The sequence below is a fragment of the Eleutherodactylus coqui genome, chromosome 11, assembly GCF_035609145.1.
Source record: "Eleutherodactylus coqui strain aEleCoq1 chromosome 11, aEleCoq1.hap1, whole genome shotgun sequence".
In the NCBI taxonomy this organism is placed as follows: domain Eukaryota; kingdom Metazoa; phylum Chordata; class Amphibia; order Anura; family Eleutherodactylidae; genus Eleutherodactylus; species Eleutherodactylus coqui.
The window spans coordinates 95,713,717-95,734,932 of record NC_089847.1 but is presented as its reverse complement, the minus strand read 5'-3'; the positions used below and the strand labels follow the sequence as shown (position 1 = coordinate 95,734,932).

Sequence of the window (21,216 nt, the reverse complement as noted above, 5' to 3'; positions counted from 1 at the left end):
TCTGGGACTCCCCCCAGCACATTAATACCCCCCTCGCTGCCCACTACTGGCAGTCCTATCTCTGCTTCATTCAGAGGGCTCCGTCCACGAGGGTCAGGTAAGAAAAATCCTGGCCAGGGCAATAAGGCATCAAGGGATTCCATAACTGTAAATGCATCCAAAGAGACAACTGTGTGCACTCCATCTAAATGTATTATGTAGGGGGGCAGCCCGGCCCAGACCCACGGAGAAACAGCTGATCATAGGCAAATGCGCAAAGTGCTCACAGCCTTAGACCAAGGCTGGACAACACTGTGATATAAACCATAGATAAGTTACTAGACGTGTATAGAAATCTTTCTTACACCGATGTCATAACTTTAGGGTTACCTAATAAGAATAGCACAATTCTAAGTTGCCATGATGCTGGTATATAACATGTAAAAACAGATTTCATAAACTTGAGATAGAAAATTTACACTTAACAAAAGTTGTTGAAAAAGTCCAATTAAAGTTTACTGCAACTGTATTTAATATGTTAAGTGTCAAGTTAAAGTTTGCTATATCTGTACATTGGAGTATACAGTATGTACCTGCACATTGATAGACAACTACAGTACCTTGCCCTTTAAACAAAACCTACTTGTGTTGTCAGTGATGTAGATGCAGAAAAGTTGAAAAAAGTCCTATAACTTTTTAAGCCTGCTTTGTGCATTGTGATCATATGCAGAATACAGATAACTTAGTAGGTTTACCTGCAGTCCTATGCAAAATCACTCTGATATCATTGCAAGTTGTTTCAAGTGATAGACTGATCGCTGTCAGACCTGACATACCAAACTAAGCTTTACAACATCTGTATGTAAGTGACTAGAGATCTCCATAGCAAGCTGAAGGTGTCTTAATGCAGCTGTTATAACAGTAGGGTGACCAATGTATATCATGGTATGCTGGGTGTTGTAGTTAATCCTGTATGGGTAAATGTCTTGTTACATTGGAAAAAAGGCAATAGTAGGGCATGTTGTTGGATATATACTACTTAATAGGCTTGGGCAATACATAGCTGTGGAACCATAACTCCTATAACATGCCTTCTCTGGGTATGATCAGACTGGTAGCTCCAGGTCAAACATGGGCCAGGCCTTCTCAAGGTTGTTGTAATGTGTTGACCATCAGGACTATACTCATGTTAATGACTAGTGTGTCATTTAGTATTCCAATCAGTAGACCTTATTATTATGTCCATCGTAGTATCTTGAGATGTGGATAATGATCTTTGGTATCGACACCTCCACCAGCGTTGACTATAGTGACCAGGCAACGATATAACAAAGTATAGCATGTTCTTAATTTGGAGTATGAAATAAGACCGCCATAAGGCCCATGGTGTCAATTTTAAGCAGTGGGAGTAAATAATCCTCTGTATTTTCACCTGCGCCCTCTTTATTGGTTGGGGGTTGGTACTGAAGATTTGCAGAGCAGCACCATGGCAGAGGGGAAAGAGACAGCTGACGTTCCTTAAAGGTTCCTCAAGATATTTTGGGAAAGTCTTACAAAGTTTCCCATACTTCCCATGAGATCAGATAACTTAACAGAGGGGGCAGATGTCTGTGTCTTATGATCGCTTCTCCAGCAGCCAGGGTCTATGTAGAGTATGGAAAGCAACTGAAGAAGTAAGGGTAGTATGATTTGGTCAGGACCTCACAGTTTAGTGTACATTAGTTCTTCATGAAGGGCCATCATGTAGGCGATTTGGTTTTGATAGAGGAAAGTCAGCAGTGCCACTTAGAATATCCATTTCAGACAGTACAGGGACCCTTTGTGGCATGGTGGCCAGCAAAGTCCTATCCATTAATACAATAATGCGTCACTTGCCAATGTGGTAAAAAAAAGGTAATTTAATTCCAAACGGATGCCCGTAGACAAAGCAGGTGAAGACTGGTACGTTTCGCAGGCAACAGCCATTTTGCACTTCTTCTGGCCTTACACCGACTCACATTGGTTGTGTTCTAGAAGAAGGGAGTGGGCATACAGTAATTCTTCATTTGTGTTCCATGTGCAGGTACCACATAAACCGCCAAGATGTCTAAAATGTCAAATACCCGTAAGACCCACCTGAAGGTAAGTACAGTACAATCAGGTCTTCATTCCTTACCATCTACTGTTCCCATTTTCCCAAAACACACACATGCAGCTTACACCTAAACTCCTCGCCCCCTAAAGAAAACCTGAATAGCTATAAAATTTAGTGGAAGCAATGGTCGTTGACAGTCTAGACATAATGTATATTAATCCTCAAAGTCATTACTACTTCAGAAAGCCTACTGACTCGCCCCGACAACTGCCGTCAGTGGAGAGTCATGACGCCAACATACACATTAGATGGTTGGCGATCCCGGTAGGTTTGGCCAACACTCATCTATTGTGTATTGCCACCTTTAATGCTTTGGAGTGCAATCTCAACAGTGAAAATACAACTAGACATTGCGCAATGCGTTTGATGTTTAGGGAAGTTTCTTTGCTACTAGGAGTTGAGCTATAGGTTGTTCCGTTTGAGTTATATGTATGCAGACAACCCTTCCTCCAGCTATGTATGACAAACAGCTAAGCTCCAATTTGACCATTGAATGGTGTATTCTGCTACCGCTCCCCCATCGGCAACGACCACCAAAGTTTTAACAACTTATGATATACCCAGACATTCATGGTACATAGCTTGGCACATGACATATCCATGGTCATCTAAACAGTTGCTAATTGTCAACGGCACATTGATTGGTTCGATTTCCAGGAACATTACTTCTATGCTAAAACTGGACATGCCATATATCACACAATTCTCATAACCCTTACTGCTCCCTACTAGTCATATCTCAAGGTCCACCAACAATTCATTGCTTCTCGTTATAGAGCTTGATGCTCCAGGTGGCCAAAACTGCTCTTGAAAAGGAAGAAGCTGATGCCGCCGCCGATAAGGAACGTTACCTCGCAGAGCATTGTGTCCCCTTGAGTATGCCACATTCTCTGCAGGATCTGCAGGTAAGTACCCCTACAAATGTTACTCGTTGCCACTGGCATAACTATAGGGGATGCAGTTGCACCCGGACCCAGGAGTCTTAGGAGGACCATAAGGCCTCTCTTCCCCATATAGGGGGCCCAGTACTATGACTAAAGCATTATAGTTGGGGGCTCTGTTACAGGTTTTGCATTGGGGCTCAGAAGCTTCAAGTTACGCCTCTGCTCGTTACTATTACTTATTGTATTGAAGTTTATGCGTCTTTACAAAGATAATTTTGCAGATTTTCAATGTATTTTAAGGGTAAGAACATCACTGTGGTGCACACTAGACAGTTCATCCCGAGTCTGGAGATGCCCATATCAGTAAATCATTTTAAATTAAAACCCTAACCACTCAAAATAGGAAAATGTAGCTGATCACGCATTCCTTCATGTAGAAGAGCAACCTGAAGGTCCTGGGCTCCAAAACTAAATTTCGTTAACTATGCGTCTTATCAGGACCGCGCACTGAGTTCTCAGCGGGATACCACAGCAGAAGTATGTAGAAGACAAGCGGTCCAGCTGTGTTCTTCATACCCCGCTCGGAGTGTTCGGCTGTATACCAGCTGAGCGCTCCGAGAAGACAACAGCTGTATACAGAAGACAAGCAGCCCGACTTGTCTTCTGCATACCCTGTTCGGAGCGCTCCAAGAAGACAACAGCTGTATGCAGAAAATAGCGGTCCCACTCGTCTTCTGCACACAACGTGAGCCTTCATTTACACACTTATGCAAAGTGAAACACTCAAAACTGTCACTCAAACTGCCGTTTGAGCGAATTTTGAGCGATCATCATGCTGTGTAAATGCACACATAATAATCGTTGTGTCTAAATGGGCCCTATCTCATATCTATCTATCTATCTATCTATCTATCTATCTATCTATCTATCTATCTATCTATCTATCTATCTATCTATCTATTAGAGATGAGTGAACCTACTCGGCCATGCCCCTTTTTCGCCCGAGCGCCGCAATTTTTGAGTACTTCCGTACTTGGGTGAAAAGATTCGGGGGCGCCGTGGGTGAGTGGAGGGTTGCAGCGGGGAGTGAGGGGGAGAGGGAGAGAGAGAGGGCTCCCCCCTGTTCCCCGCTGCTACCCCCCGCTCCGCCACACCTCCCCCCCCGTCGCCCCCCGAATCTTTTCACCCGAGTACGGAAGTACTCAAAAATCACGGTGCTCGATCAGGTAATTACTCGAAACAAATACGTTCGCTCATCTCTACTATCTATCTATCCCATATCTATCTATCTCATATCTATTTATCTATCTATCTTCTATCTATCTATCTATCTCCTATCAATCTATCTATCTATATATCTATCTCATAGCTATCTATCTATCTATCTATCTATCTCATATCTATCTCCTATCTATCTATCTATCTATCTATCTCATATATATTTATCTACATATCTATCTCCTATCTATCTATCTCCTATCTATCTATCTATCTATCTCCTATCTATCTATCTATCTATCTATCTATCTATCAATCTATCTCCTATCTATCTATCTCCTATCTATCTATCTCATATCTATCTATCTAGCTAGCTAGCTATCTCATATCTATCTATCTCTCTATCTCATATCTATCTATTTATCTACATATCTATCTATCTCATATCTATCTCCTATCTATCTATCTATCTATCTATCTATCTATCTATCTATCTATCTATCTATCTATCTATCTCATATCCATCTATCTATCTATCTATCTATCTATCTATCTATCTATCTATCTATCTATCTATCTCATATCTATCTATCTATCTCATATCTATCTATCTATCTATCTATCTATCTATCTATCTATCTATCTATCTATCTATCTATCTATCTATCTATCTATCATACACATTGAATGAGAGGACTACTTAGTTCACGCCTCAATGCATTCAGAGGCAGATTTGAGTGCTGATAATGGGGAACGAATGGGAAGGGTAAGTTTAAAACTTACATCCCCTGACTCAACAGGTCAGCTACTCTGAGCCCATAAATTTCTCTTAAAGGGCTCAAAGTAGCTGACAGAGCCTCTTAAATTGACCCCATCAATGAGTATGAGGACAGTATATTTGCTTACCTCATGCCCAACCAGACTAGAAAGCGTGACTCGTGGTCTGGCACACTCAAAGTGACCAACTGTTACATGATTTCCCGTTTATTTGAATAGCACTGTGTAATACTACGTTTTTCCCTATAGACCTGTATGGCCACCATTGGTGCTATCTTATGAATACTGTGTTTTACAGTTGGACCTGTTGTGTAACTATATATGCTGCTTCCCTTTATTCACTTCCGTTTCTCCTCTTAGGAACTCTGCAAGAAGCTTCATGCCCAGATAGACGTGGTAGATGAGGAGAGATATGACATGGAGTCCAAGGTCCAAAAGAGCAGCAAGGAGGTGAGCAAGAGGATGAAGGCTTCTCTGAATAGTCAAATGTTAGATATTCAGAAGCGCAATGTGTCATGAATCACTACTAAGGTTTCACGTTACTTCAACTGCCTACGATTGTCATCACTTCCTTTCATGTTGTTTCCAGTGATGCATAATATTTAACAGCACACCAGTTAATGTGTTAATTAAATGGGTTTCCAGAACTTTTCAAAAACTTGCTATGGGCAGGAAATGAGCTAAAATAATAGACTATGTAGTACTCACCTGTTAAGTGTTCCGCCATTCCATTGCCGTTGCTCCGGTCCTAGAAATTCCTACAACAATCACATGCTTTTCATCATCCACATGACTGCTGCAGCCAATCACTGACCTTGGTGGTCATGTGTTGTTCATGCACACATGACAGCTGAGGCCATTGATTGGCTGTAGCAATCATGTAAATGATGAATGGCATGTGACCACTACAAGGGCTTCTGAGATTGGAACGGCAGGGACCAGGTGGTGCTGAATATTAAACGGGTGAGTATGGCATAGTTTATTATTTTAGCATATGCCCTGCCCTTAGAGAGTTTTTAAAAAGTTATGGAAAACCCCTTTAATATAGGTAGGCAGATACACACTTGATATTAAGTAGCCATTACTGTAGTGAGTAACAAATTCAAGGAGATGCTGTCAGCTACTTTGAGCTACGTTTTTGGGCCCAAAGTCTGAGGATGTAACTTTTATACTTACCTTCCCCGCTGCCCCCCCCCCCCCCCCCCGCTATCAGCTCTCAAACCCAGTGCTGCATTGCATTCCATGAACTACAAAGGCATGCACTATGTAGTCCTCTCATTCTATGCGTGTGCCTAGGTAGTCTGCCGAAAGTGTTCAACAGTGGATTTGGCAGCTGGCACCGAGAGATGGCAATGAAGGTAAGTATAAAACTTACATCCCCGGACTCAGCATGTCAGCTACTGGGAGCCCATAAACTTAGCTAATAGCGATCAAAGTAGCTAACAGATTCCCTTAAAATGTTTTCTCTCATCAAAATTGAGAGGTCTACCAATTGCCCATAAGAAAGGAAAGGAGATCAAACATGCCTGCTGCCACTCCATTTATCTCTATGGGGCTGGTGGAGATCCAAGCAGTAGTCATGATCGGTGGGGGCTCCATTGGTCGAACCTGCACTGAAAAGACACTTCTCACCAATCCTATAGCTAGAGGATAAGCTTAAATCTTGCGACAACCCTTTAAGGGAACTGTTCATTATAGTGAATTGGCACTATATACATGTTGATGAGCCAAAACAAAGAGTAGGTAAAGCAGTAGGACACATTCAATCCCTTCAATCGTCTCCTCTCAAACATTCTAGACTCCAGGTAAATGCATGGTGTAGATTTAGAAGATACCTGCAACCGAAACTATTTGCTAAGGAAAGTTTTGGGTACAGAATATAAGAATTGAATAAGACAAAGTATTCCATGAAGTAGCAGCAACTGTGTTTACAATTTTCCAAGTAAGCCTTTATTTTTGGGGTCTATGCAGCTGGAAGACTTAAACCAGAAAATCTTTGACCTGAGAGGTAAATTCAAGAGGCCAGCACTGAGACGTGTACGTATGTCTGCTGATGCCATGCTTCGTGCTTTGCTTGGTTCCAAGCACAAGGTCAACATGGAGCTCCGTGCCAACCTCAAGCCAGTCTCCAAAGAGGTCACTGACCAGGTGAGACCTTATCGTAGCACACAGAAATGTTTTATTTTACCCAATGACTCTACATAAAATTAATTTTATACCCAAGACATAAAACATACAAGCCATTATTCCTATATTGACACCATTTTGGTCAAGCAGTGGTTCATCTCAACTAAAATTGTTCTGCATTGGCACAAAGGAAAAGATACTGCTACACGCCAAACTAATTAAAACTCGTCACTGACCAAAACTTTTTTCTATAACTCTAGGAGAAGGATCTCCGTGATGTTGGTGATTGGCGTAAGAACATTGAGGAGAAATCCGGCATGGAAGGTAGAAAGAAGATGTTCGAGTCTGAGGCCTAAGCCTCTTACCGTGACCACAGCTATCTTCAATCCGAGGCTGCCAAAGACACCCGCTTCAACATATCACAGCTCTTTCCTGGCAACTTTGGTGTTAACCCCTCTGCTGCTCTTCTTACCTATGTTTACAGCAGCCAAGGGGTTAATGAAGCCTTACCTCCATCTTCTCCTCTCCTCACTTTAAACCCAAGAGAATGCCTTACCGTATGTTTTGGACTGGTGAGGGGGACACAGGTTTATGTTTCCCCTCTGTTGAAGTCACAGTCTGGTTCTGCAGGTACTGTGTTATGTGGACGTGAGAACATGACCGTGTAAATAAAGCTTGTGACGTCCTTTATGGTTTCTGATACCTGACGTGTAGGTGATGTCACTCTTCTTTTTTCTGTGTCATCAATAGAGTCTTGTACCTTCGTTTTCCACTAGAAAGGAGGACTATATCACTAGGATGAGCGAGAACTCGAATTGTGGGAGGAGTTTTGACACGCGATTACTTTACCGGCTGTCATGGGAAGTGCGGTGTCATAAAAGAGAAAACTGAAATCCATTACTAATGATTTTTTGAGTATCTTTTCCCAAATTAAGTATCTGCTAAATAACATGTTTCCCCCAAAATAAGACCTACCCTGATAATAAGCCCTGTCCTGATTTTCAGGGGGAACTTGAAATATAAGCCCTCACCCGAAAATAAGCATTAGCTACACTAGGTTAAAAAAAAACATGCAATACTCACCTCGCGGCCGGTGTCTGTCCCTGGCGCGATGGTCTCCCAAGTGGTGCGAGGAGAAGTCTTAATTTGAGCAGATATTACCGTGTTTCCCTGCAAATAAGACGCTGTCTTATATTTTTTTTCCTGAAAATAGGCAAAGTGTCTTATTTTCGGGAAGGGAGGGGCTGCTCTGTAATCCTCCCGGCTGTCGTTTCTCTGGTAAACGGGGCTTTAAACTCCCCCTGCCTCCAGCAAGTAAGCACTATGATTGGATCGAGCGCCAGCCAATGACAGCCGGCGCTAGATTATTCATAGCCATTCAGTGAATTACATCACTGAATGTCTGTGATTGGTTCATCGAGCGCCGGCTGTGATTGGCTGGCGCTCTTTCCAATCACAGCACTTACTTTTTGGAGGCGGGGAATTCAAAGCCCAGTTTACCAGAGAGAGATGACAGTGGGGAGGATTACAGAGCACCCCCTCCCTTCCCGAAAATAAGACACTTTGCCTAGTTTGAGGAAAAAAATATAAGACAGCGTCTTATTTGCAGGGAAACACGGTAATATCTGCTCAAATTAAGACTTCACTTTTTTTTAAACCTAATTGGAAAGGGCATATTCTAACATGTTATTACGTTTGAGCCTCATAAATTATGTTATGGGGCTCAAAGGTGAGGGAACGGAGAGTCACAGAACTGTGTTTTATACTCACCGGGCGTCCCGTTCCTGCTCTGTGTTGCCGTGAAGTTGCCACGCACACAGTGTGACTCTGTTAAGCCGTCTGTGTGCGCATGCTCTCCCAATCATCTCTCTGGCGGAGCCAGCTAAAAAGAGTCACGCTATGTTCTCTTGGCAACTTAACGGGGACATGGCGCTGGAATGGGGTACCCGGTGAGTATGAAACTCAGCTCCCCGTGCTCCCTGTTCTCTTACCTTTGAGTCCCTTAATGTAGTTTATGTGGCTCAAACATGATGGCAGGTTCTCTTTTAAGCAGAAGTGCACAGACTTGAACCCTCACCGGTTTTCAGAACGAAGGAACCCCATAGGAATTCTATGGGGCATCAGAACCTTTTGCTGATGCTCAGAGATTTCTACTTTGGATTAACATTCTAAGTACAACAATATTGATTTCAGTGGCACTGCCAAATGTCTGGTGATGGAAATCTCTCAGTGGCACTTCAACGTTGTGAGAAATGGTAGAGCCCATGAGTCCCAAACCCATAGACTCTATCAATGTAATCTTCTGAACCACTTTTTGGTGGGCTTCCCTTGTAAGTATAAAAAAATACACACACTCAAAGACCCAAAGATATCTACTATGCGTCCCAAAGTTGGCATGGGCATGTGCAGGGGTCATCTACTGAACAGGCAACTCAACATTGTCAAGAAAGGAAAGAAACTAATTTATCCTAAAAGGCATGGGAGTGATGATGGTTGGTCAAAGGCAGGGACATTCCAACATGGAGAAGAGTAACAGCATAAACCAGCACCAGGATAAGGACTTCTTCTAGATTTTGACTTTTAGGCCTCCTCACCTCTATTGATATACATACATTACTAACTCATGAGAATCTAAGAGGATTTCAGTGCTCAATTCCAAAACCAATGCGTTTTTTCAAGTTAGAGCGGTGTAGGTAGAGCGAATTATGAGAGTTCTTACATCATGATTCCTTTGAAGGCCAAGCGTACAGTTGCAAGAAAAGATAAGTGGAATTAGAAACAACAAATCTGCCCAAAGTGAATATGCCCTTACACATAAAATATCTATATGTCCATATGGATACTGATGGCTGAGTACACTTGCAAGAAAAAGTAAGTGAACCCTTGGGAATTACCTGGATTCCTACATTAATTATTACTAAAATATTGAGGGATTGTTCTCTAAGTCAAAATGATAAAAAAACACTTTTTAACTAAACTGATAACACACACATTAGTACTGTACATGTTTTTTATTGAGCACCTTAAGTAACTTCCACAATGTGTGGAGAAAAAAAATGGAACCTCTGTGTTAATCACTTTCCCAAGAGCTAATTGGTAAAAAGTGTTTACATTAAGGGGATAAGATTAGAAGTGCAGAGTTCACAGGTGCTTTACCCATTAAATAAAGGCACAAAAGCCTGGTTACTGACAAATCTGTTCTTCTCAAGAAAAATTGGTTAGTGTGAACCATGCCTTGATGCAAACAACTTTCAGAACTCAGAAGGCATGTCATAGAGATACATGAAGCTGGAAAAGTATACAAAAGAGTTGCTAAGGATCTTAGGTTAAACACACTGGGGCATATATATTATTTTGACTCCAGATTGCTTTCATACAAAAGTCACAAATTTGGTGCAAGGTCTAAAATTATAATTTCTTGAAGTTTTATACTGTACCCCAGCATATTTTCAAACAGCGGGCGTGAGCTAGCATTAGGGGGTGTGACTGCACATGACCTGACAGAACTTGGCATGTTCCATTGCCTGTCCATGATACTGACAAGACTAGGACATGCCACGACGCATGGTCCGCATGAAAAATCATCCATGTGTATAGTCTCATAGGCTATAACAGAGCCATGTACAATCTGTGGCATTACAAGGACAGCACACGCCTCAAAAATTAGTGCGGCACTGGCCTTCAAATTTAGAAAAGCTAGTAGTGATATGCCATCAGCCCTTTCTCTTTAGAGTAAGTAATCCCTTGAGATAATGGCAATTCAATGGTGCCACCAGCCAGGGTCTACTGTTAGCGATCTCCACACTTTTTTATGTATTTCTTTTTACGAAGGAGTCTACATTTAAAAATATTCAAGTGTAATAAATTTTTTGCCATTTTTAAGCCATTATTAGGTGTTCTCTAGGAAAATGATGAGTTTAAGGCCTAACGGCCATGGCTGGGTCGGATTCATACTGCAAAATATTGCAGCGTAATCAGACCCGGCGCCCCCCAGAGACCCTATACTCATCTCTCTGGATCTGTGGCGAGAGTCTCATGCATGCATGATGCGCCTACACTGGGCAGTGACCCGATTTCCCATGATACTTCTGCAGTGCTCACAGCAGAAGTATCGCAGGACGGACGGCCTCCATTGACTGCAATAGAAGCCGCCCGTGCGTTTTTCCGCACAAATCAGAACATGCTGCCACTCTTCCCCGCTAGCGGAAAATCATAGTTGATTTCTGCTTGTGGGCAGGGGAGAATCGATTACCACAACATGTATATAGACAGATATTGCTGCGGAATTCGCGGCGGTAATCCGTTCGTGGGCATTAATGCTATTAAAATATTTTCTTTTTCACCCCAAAAACCAATAAAGCTTCACCACCTATTTGATAGAAACTATAGATTAGGACTAGAGATGAGCGAGCATACTCGTTAAGGTGATTTACTCCAGAGAGCATCGCCTTTTTCGAGTACCTGCTGGCTTGTCCCTGAAGATTCGGGAAGGCTGCGGGTGGCAGGGGAGGTGAGCAGGGTGAAAAGTGAGAGAGATCTCTCTCTCCCTCCCGATCTCCTCCGCAACCCCCAGCTCACACCCGCGGCCCCCCCGAAACTTCAGGGACGAGCCAGCAGGTACTCGAAAAAGGCGATGCTCTCTCGAGTAAATCGCCTTAACGAGTATGCTCGCTCATCTCTAATTAGGACACAAAAAAACCTCAAATTCACCATTGTTCTCTGGTCTGTGGAATGGCTCCCATCCTGCAAATGCTTATTTTTCTGAGTTTATTAACATATATACTGTATTGTTAAGCATTTATGGATCTGTAGCCAGGACACATCTGGTCATTGCAGTAGAGTGTGCATGGACATATACAATATGCAATCACAGACACCATAAAATCATAGAAAAGAACAAGGAAATGAGTTGGCATCTGCCATTCTTCTAATATCTACTAATTTCAGCTCAATTTAGATGATGCAAGGACTGATGGGAGTAATGTACAACACATGCCAAGAAGAGCTGACTCATGACTGCACGGGGCCCCGGGCAGGGCGATAGTTCTGGCCATCGTCTGTGATCTCCAGCTGCAGGGCTTTGTGTCCATTCATCAAGATGTTATCACTCTAATGCGTAATTAAAATGTCATAAAGAAATGTCATAATAACCAAAAATATGTATTTTATTAATGCGAACTCCCTTCCCATCTTCATTCTGTAGTTGTCTGGGAAGAACATTGCCGCCTCCTGGGTTTTCGGATCTTTGCATGACCGTATAGCTCCCATTGAGCTGGCATAGCCCAACTCCAAGGGGGCTCCACCCCATCATGACCACCTCTGCCAATTCAGAACATGAAAGCCTAATGATTATTTTGGTTCCCCTAAGGCCTCTTTTACACGAGCGTTACAATTCTCGGCCACCCACAACACAGCCAAAAATCGCATGAGTGAGAAGAAGTCGCGACCAAGTCGCAGCTAAATCCTGCATTTTCTTGCCCACTCACACGGCCAGATGCGGCGTATATACGCCACTTCCCGGAATTTCTTCGGACAGGAAAAATCTTCAAAAATTCTTCTCAATAGAGCCAGCTGATATAAACTCCCTCCTCCTTCCTTTGCAGGCAGCTCCCATAGAAGCCTATGGGAGCCGCCAGCTGATCATGGCCAAAAGATAGGGCAAGACCTATGTTTTCCAGCTACGTCAAAACATCGGCCTGCGTATTTGGCCACCAATGTCCTATCTTCTCCGGGCTGAGCAATTTTTCATGATGCTGATTTCTTCGGGAAGCACACAGCTCCCTTCCCACAACAGTGGCTTCATATTGCAGTCCAAGTTGGCATTGAAATGAATGGGAACTTGGCTTGCAATACCAATCTGGGCCACTGCACTAGGAATGGAGCATCAACTGCTTTTCTATTGTATTCCATTCATATCTCATCACTGGACAACCCTTTTAGCCTCTTACTTGTGTTTTGTGCCATATCCAGTTGTAGTATGTGATATATTCTGGGGACTGTCATTGTGTGAAACATTATAGAGGTGTAAGACTTTCCTGTGAACCATGCCGAAGCATCAACACCTTCAAATAGAAAAGATCAATGGGTGGAAACTTACCGAGAAGCGAGGAGGAAATGGGGGTGAAACAATTCAACTTTTCATTACTGTGTGGTCAGTACCGATCGCATCCACATGAGTCAGACTGTGAAATATGTGCAGAGGCCTCTGTGTGCTCTCAGTGATCTATACCGAAAGCAGAGGAAATGCTAGATGCTACTTATACTGCACAAAACCTCAACTTGTATGACAAACCTGTAAAGAAGAAGTGATGACTGATGTACAGTATGAGTTCTAATATTTTGTACACTCTGTTATACTACTGAGATAGCTACAGGGGGGCTGGACAAAAATATGGAAACACCATACAAAATGAACAGGATTTTAACTATTAGCACTGAGCTGCCCTTCTGACCCCTGCTTGGTTGAGAGCTTTTCCACCAAATTTGTGTTTACTTCACCTCTTGCCCTGCTCTGGGTGGTTTTGGGTGCCAGCTGGCTCACACCTCTGACCAATGGAACCTTGTTACTGGGGCAGATGTTCACTTATGCCCGGCAGCATCTGTATCATATTACCTCTATTTAAAATACATGGGATTATACATCATATCTCAATAAGACATGTAAAGATCGATTTTAAGGCATGCATTTTGTACAGTGTTTCCATAGTTTTGTCCACCCCTTGTATGTTCTATAGCTCTTCTGGCTACTATGGGGCTCATGCAGATGAGGGCCTATGGTCAGACCAGCCATCTTTACCATAGGTGTGGTAAACCTGTGTAGGGCTTCAGCTTTATTTAGGCATCCAAAACTCCCTAAAGTTCACGGTCATTCTTCGGCCTCACTCCTCAGGACAGGTCATAAATAGTTGATTGGCGGGGATCTGCCACTCGGGGCCCGCAGCGATCAGATGACCACATGCAGTAGGGTTGGACATCCGAATTTTGGTCAGAGCAGAAACTGTAATAAAAAGCATAGCTTCCATTGAAATTAAGACCTCTATCACACGAGTGACGCAATATTGCCATGAGAAAATTGCGGCGATGTCGGTGTTCTGTGTGATATCGCTCCATTTTCTCGTGGCGATATCGTGATTTTGTGTCGCTACAAAGTCATGCGACTTTGTAGCCCTCTTTTGCCAGGATTTTTGGGGAGGCTTGAAATATAAGCCCTACCCCGAAAATAAGCCCTAGCTCCATTAAAAAAAAATTGAAAACACAAATACATCATCTAACAGACGCTGTTCACTCCACCGCGTATTCCCCGGCACTTGCTTATAGTTTTCTATCAGTGCTTCCTAGTAAGGCGTTCAAATTCCCCGCCTCCAGGAAGCGCTGACTGTGATTTTTCCTCGAGCGTCGCGACTGAGCCAATCAGAGCCAGTGCTCGATGAACCAATCACAGCCATTCCATGAATGGCTGTAATTGGTTTATCACAGCCAGTTAATGGATGGCTGTGATTGACCCCCTCTGATGAAACCTGTTCATCTGATCATTTTATCCTGGGATGACCTCATTGGTTTAGAAACAAATGTTTAAATGTCTCCCAATGCATCTTAGACTTAAGACACATCTAGGATTTAAGGGGGTTCTTGATCTCAGAACCCCCCTTACCCCCCAAACATAAGTGCAGTTGTTATTCTTGTGTTCTGTTTTAGTTCGCATGCACACGGGCGGGTCGGATTCCGCATAGAGGAGCCCGCAGCGGAATCCAACCCTGTGCCCAGTCCGCTACCCCTCAAACCTGTATTTTTTTCTTCTTTTCTGGTTGGGTCGGACGGCTTCCATTGACTTCAATGGAAGCCATCCGTGCAGAATCCGCAGGAAAATGGAGTATGCTGCGATTTTTTTTCATCCAGGAGCGAAAACTGCAATTGGTTTCTGCTTGTGTGAATGAAGAATCATTTTTGCACTGCATGTGCAACACCCCAGAGGGGTGACCCTGGGCACCTGGCTAACGTGAAGTGCTGGGAGGGATAAGTGCTGGGTTGTCATGGCGGCACTTACCATGCTCTGGTCCCTGAGGGATGACATGCAGCTAAGGCCAAAGTAGGATCGCAGGCCAGCTTCGACACCCCTATGATAGGTAATGCCAATAAAGGGGATGGGGAAGTAGTAGTACTGATCACTAGTGACGCCACTGTTCCCACACACCGGTATGCTACGTGGCAGAGAGATTTGTGTATAGTATCTCGGGTCTCCAGGAACGGTTAGGGCCCGGTATAACTTTTACTTGATAATAAACTTTTACAACAGGTAATGCAGGTACAATTCACTTTAAAACGTTAGCAGGCCACAGCTCAGAGGTAGGGAGGATACACAGGATGAATACGGTCCTACAGTCCATGTTATCTGTATGTCACCGGTCCTGGATTGGGAGCACTCCAGAGGAAGAAGGGGGTAGGGGTCACTCCGTAGACTCTCTGGAAGACAATTATTGACAGGAAGGCTTAGGCAAACACCCCGCACAGCAGGCGTGTGGGTATAACTCAGTAAAGTACCTCTGTGCGGGATCCTAACTATGGTCGGCCGCACAGAAAAAGCCTGTAGTATGAACTGGTACGTGTTTAGAACTTTTCATAGGGCTCTCTCTCTCTCTCTGATGGTGGGACTCATTCCTCTCACATCCACCCTCTAAACGCTACGGGGTATCGCTTCTCTTCCTCCATCTTCACCTACATGGAAGCTGAAGGTGCTTCCATGTGGCTCTGTGTTAGCACTCTCTCAGGTAGACAAGATGGAAGACCTTTCCCACTCTTAAGCACTCACATTTATAACCTCACTTGTACCACATGACATGACAAACTGATACATTTACATGTAGGCAGTGATTTTATTACTGTTAACCTCTCAAGCGCCGCAGCTGTGCAACACACACACTGGATATGACAGGACAAGCTTTGCACAGTGCAACCACATAGGACAAAACATGTAAGACATTTATGGAGGGGACCAGGATGGTGTTCTGGGCCACTACACATGTTATGGGCGGTACTTGCTGCAGGTTCTGCAATTCAAATCCGCCCGTGTGCATTCACCCTTACTGAACGACTGCCATCCAGTGGAGCTCCAGAGCGCTGCAACCTTTTCCCCCTATTAATACTGTTTATTCCTGTGCTATATATAAATGGCAGGAAATAAACCAACAATATGTTTAGTTCTGCTGCTCCAGTCCTGCTGGTGATTCACCACTACAGTCATGTGTTATGTAATAAACGCCACTTTTATGTAACTATGTTCGCTGCCACACTTTCACTTCCTGATTAGTTTAGATGGGCACTTGGGCATGCATCAGTCTGAAAGCGAAGCAGCGGGCGCAGCGTTAAAGGTCGGAGAAGTCTTCTGTCATGAAGTCCTGGGACTGGACTGTCCTTTTAGTCACTGCATAAAGAAAGCTTATAAAACTTTGTGATACTTTCACTAGTTCAGCTTGATGTAAGTTAGCCTGCCTGTCCATGGGCGTAGCCGCCGCCCAGGAGCAGAAGCCAGCAGACGTATCTCCGCGGTCAGCCTATCTGATAGATAGGCTGACTGCGGAGAATCGCGGTAATACGCAGCATACTGCGATTTGCCGGCTGCGAGTGGAGAATCACTATGATTCTCCACTAGTGGACAGGGGGGCTGCGCTTTCCATAGCAACGGTATGGAGAACGTTCACTGCGTTCCCCACAGCCGGATTATCGAGGTGCCAGTAATTGCGAGTATACGTAGTGTTTTGCACATACCCGTGCGTGTAAATGTGCATATTTGCGCAACTCCCAGAGACCTCTATGACCTTTTAAATCAGGACGGGGGTGTCCCGTGCAAATGTGAACTGGCCCTGCATCCGCAAAAAAGTACAGTACTGTGAGCCAATACACGCAAATCAACCTTGTTCATTGCGCAAATACGTTGTGCTGAGACGAGCGTATTTGCGCATATACTCACCTGAAACTGCCCTAAATCCTAATATGGCGCGGCTGGGATGTAAATGGTTCCGGCAGTGCAAAAAAAATGGCTGCGTGCCCTGCATACTGCATATATACGTCACACTATTGCGGATGTATATGCACTTACGCCGGTGTGCGACTGCCCTAACTTCCAATTGATACAAGAGACGCTGTAGGATTTAGGTAGTCGGAGTGCGGGGTCATGCGGTGTATAAGAGTCTATGCACTTAATGCGCACGCAAATGTGCAATACACTGCGCAATTTTGTGGAAAAAATAACACACATGAATCTCATTAGGCTCTGTATGCGCAAAAAGTACAGTACTATGCGGCGATACGCGTGCAAATATACTTCTTCAACCTTCCTGATACTTTTTTCCTGTGCTATGGTGCGGCCACAGCAAAAAACAAAACGTGCAACTACACTCTACAGCGGCGAACATAGTTGCGCACACGGCCGTCTAAAACCGCCATTAAACAGAAAACGTGTTTGCAGAACTTTTTGTGCACGTGAAAATCACGCACGCGAAGGGCGCCGAAGCAAAGCCATTGATTTCAATAGATTCGTTCTCAAGAGCGTGTTTCTCGCACGCAATTCCGACAACAGATGGGCCTTGCCCTATCTTTTTTTTTTTTTGTACAGAGGGGCACTGGTTTGATCAGTGAAGAATTATAGCTTGTTCATGGGTAACTACACTCCGTTGCCGCGAGCGTATTTGCGCATCACCCGTGTGTTTAAGCCCTGACTCTTCATATTTGCGCACATTGTATATATAACTTGCATATTTGCAACGGATGGCAGAACAAACCAACAAGTCTACAAGATGTTGCAGGATATGGAGGCAGGAAATGCCCTGAACGTGCGGGGGGGGGGGGGGGGGATGCTCTGCAGCACGTACACGTGTATTCGCAGCCTGCATGGCCTGTCCCGGCTATATAACACTGCCCAGAAGAAATCAAGATGTAGCAGATTTGCAGTTAGATTAAATCTGCAGCGAATTATCCGGCCTGTCGCCCGGTTCTGTGTATCTGGCTGATTTGCATCCTGTGAGCTGTGCAATATGAAATACAGAAGTGTAATAAGTCCACAAACCACATCCTGTAGAATGGTAGGACGGTGGGGGGAGAAGGAGACAACACAATGTGACACAACACAGGAAAGAAGAAAGGAGAGCGTTGCACTGTGGCATACAACACAGCACACACAGCTCTGCTATCCCAAGACAAGAGGCAAGGAGTAAGACAATACAGCAGCGTCTTACAGCCGGCACACCCCAGTGAGTTTTGGTTGCCAGCAGGAAAAAAAAAGGAATCAAATTTGCAAACACCCATATCATCCACATCTGGATCATATTGTAAGCCGTGTGTACCCTGCCACACCCTCGCACACCGCCTGACACTGCTACACAGCGACACGCTAACTGCGACAAGTCAAGATGTCAGACAGCGAGGACACACAGAGACAAGACGCTTGCGGGGAGCAAACTTTCGAAGACAATTTGGAGGAGACCCAAAGGTGAGAAATAACGAAAAACTTTATCCGTGGTTTATGATAAAATATTCCTATGATGTATTACAATGATGTAGCAGAGCTGAATTTGTCATTAGCTCTTGCAGACTGCACCTTTAAGTGCATCGTGAAGCCCTCCAACCGCATATCACATATTGAGATGTGGTGGTGGTGATGATAAGGATGAAGAAATGTATCAAAAGGACAAACTCAGCTCTGCTACATATGTGCAGGCCTGGGCGGTGTTGTGTGCCAAATCTTAATGGAACTGCATCCAGACAATTATAATCTGGATGTGACGGATGTTAGAAGACAGAAGAATGAAAGCGATTCCAAATGCTCTTCAAGGAAAGCGCCAACACATAGATCCACCGCGAGCGCAGACTGCTGCCACTTGTGTGAAGAACAGCTGAGCTCCATGTGATACTTCCATATGGTCCCTGCAAAACAAGTCCCTGTTCCATGATACCAGCGCATCATGGAACCTTCTCATCGGTGAAGAGGGGGCAGCGATTTACTGTATACTGTATGTTAGGGCAAGTAATAAGGGCTGGTTTACACCAGCGTATTTGTGCCGCGGAAGGCGCACATGATTTTTGCCTACAGTGAATAGGACCCATTGATTTCAATGGCTTCGTTCACAGGAGAGTACATTTTTCAGGTGACGTGCGATGCAATGAAAGAATGTGCAGCATGGCATAGTGTGTGGTTTGCACCATAGAAGCCCATAGAAATCAATTGGAGTGCGTAAATACATGCAAAATACGCAAGAAAACGGCATATTTGCTGTGATTTGAATATGCAGTGTCTTTACGCAGCCGAAATGCAATTACACCCGTGTGAACCGACCCTGATACCGATAAATTCGTTTTTCGTGTCTTTCACCTGGTGTTTCACTTCTCATTTGGAGGCTGCGGATTATAAGTATTAATTGCCGACCACAAACTGTAATTACATTTCTTTAACAGGTGCATCAATGAATGTAGGCAGAGCACAGACGTGGGGTGTTCTATCTATATATCTAATATCTAATATCTATCTATCTCCTATCTATCTTTTATCCATCCATCTATTCTATCTATCTATCTATCTTCTATCTATCTATCTATCTATCTATCTATCTATCTATCTATCTATCTTCTATCTATCTATCTATCTATCTATCTATCTATCTCTTTCTATCTATCTCATATCTATCTATCTATCTATCTATCTATCTATCTATCTATCTATCTATCTATCTATCTATCTATCTATCTATCTCATATCTATCTATCTATCTATCTCATATCTATCTATCTATCTATCTATCTATCTATCTATCTCATATCTATCATCTATCTATCTATCTATCTCCTATCTATCTATCTATCTATCTATCTATCTATCTATCTATCTATCTATCTATCTATCTATCTATCTATCTCATATCTGTCTATCTCATATCTGTCTATCTCATATCTATCTATCTATCTATCTATCTATCTCATATCTATCTATCTATCTCATATCTATCTATCTATCTATCTATCTATCTATCTATCTATCTATCTATCTATCTATCTATCTCATATCTATCTATCTATCTATCTATCTATCTATCTATCTATCTCATATCTATCATCTATCTATCTATCTATCTATCTATCTATCTCCTATCTATCTATCTATCTATCTATCTATCTATCTATCTATCTATCTATCTATCTATCTATCTCATATCTGTCTATCTCATATCTGTCTATCTCATATCTATCTATCTATCTATCTATCTATCTATCTATCTATCTATCTATCTATCTCATATCTATCTATCTATCTATCTATCTATCTATCTATCTATCTATCTATCTATCTATCTATCCATCTATCTCATATCTATCTATCTATCTTTCTATCTCAAATCTATCATCTATCTATCTATCTATCTATCTATCTATCTATCTATCTATCTATCTATCTATCTATCTATCTCATATCTGTCTATCTATCTCATATGTATCTATGTATCTATCTCATCTATCTATCTACTGTGGCTATGTAGGACATGAGTGATCTTCGTGGCATGGATAGTGTGGTACAAAGGTTGTAAAGGCCCCCCTGTCACCTTAGGTGGGCTTACACAGAACCACTAGCCCCTGGGTAGCTGCTGAATATATAGCAGTTGCTCTAGTGAGTAGTTAGCGGCCCGGTGATTGCTGGCCTCTTCTTGCCCATTTCTGCGGTGGCTGAAGTGCGCAGCTCCCCATCTGTATAAAAAAAAGTGCCAGACTGCTAGAATTTCTGGAGTATCAGATATCAGATGTCCAATTAAAGAAATATGTCTCAGCGCACAGTTTCATCCTTGTCCTAATCACTTTCCTTCTGTCTATTGCTAAGGCGGTTGTCTTGTGTGATTAATTCACTTCAGATTTCTATGTAAATTTATTCCTCCTTTATTCATATAAGACTTCATGAATTTTGGGCCTTATTCACAGTTTTCAAGCTGTCTACAAGAAAATCTGTCTGTGTTGCCCCTAGCAACCAATCACAGCGCAGATTTCACTTTACCTCATCAGTAAAAGAAATGAAAGCTGCGCTGTGATTGGTTGCTAGGGGCAACAAAGACTGTTTGATTTTTA

General features: G+C 43.1%; 2 protein-coding genes across 2 annotated transcripts in view; both read left to right on the top strand.

The window, feature by feature from the left end:
- On the top strand, positions 1-7,826 carry TNNI2 (troponin I2, fast skeletal type). The gene is made up of 6 exons (XM_066583101.1): positions 1-97; positions 2,042-2,100; positions 2,890-3,018; positions 5,353-5,442; positions 6,964-7,140; positions 7,380-7,826. The coding sequence occupies exons 2-6, from the start codon at positions 2,062-2,064 to the stop codon at positions 7,473-7,475; spliced, it is 531 nt and encodes a 176-aa protein (XP_066439198.1). The 5' UTR covers positions 1-97; positions 2,042-2,061; the 3' UTR covers positions 7,476-7,826.
- Positions 7,827-18,201: 10,375 nt separating this feature from the next.
- Positions 18,202-21,216, top strand: part of LSP1 (lymphocyte specific protein 1) — an 80,114-nt gene continuing 77,099 nt past the window's right edge. Inside the window, exon 1 of the mRNA XM_066583099.1 lies at positions 18,202-18,601. Coding sequence (XP_066439196.1) covers positions 18,522-18,601 — 80 coding nt within the window. The 5' untranslated portion in view covers positions 18,202-18,521. The remainder of the gene's footprint in view (positions 18,602-21,216) is intronic.

Bases quoted from the DNA above. Each gene is read 5' to 3' on its own strand.
- TNNI2 (XM_066583101.1), top strand. From the start codon at position 2,062: ATGTCTAAAATGTCAAATACCCGTAAGACCCACCTGAAG. The intron at 2,101-2,889 runs GTAAGTACAGTA...TTCTCGTTATAG, and splicing joins CCCGTAAGACCCACCTGAAG to AGCTTGATGCTCCAGGTGGC. The intron at 3,019-5,352 runs GTAAGTACCCCT...TTCTCCTCTTAG, and splicing joins ATTCTCTGCAGGATCTGCAG to GAACTCTGCAAGAAGCTTCA.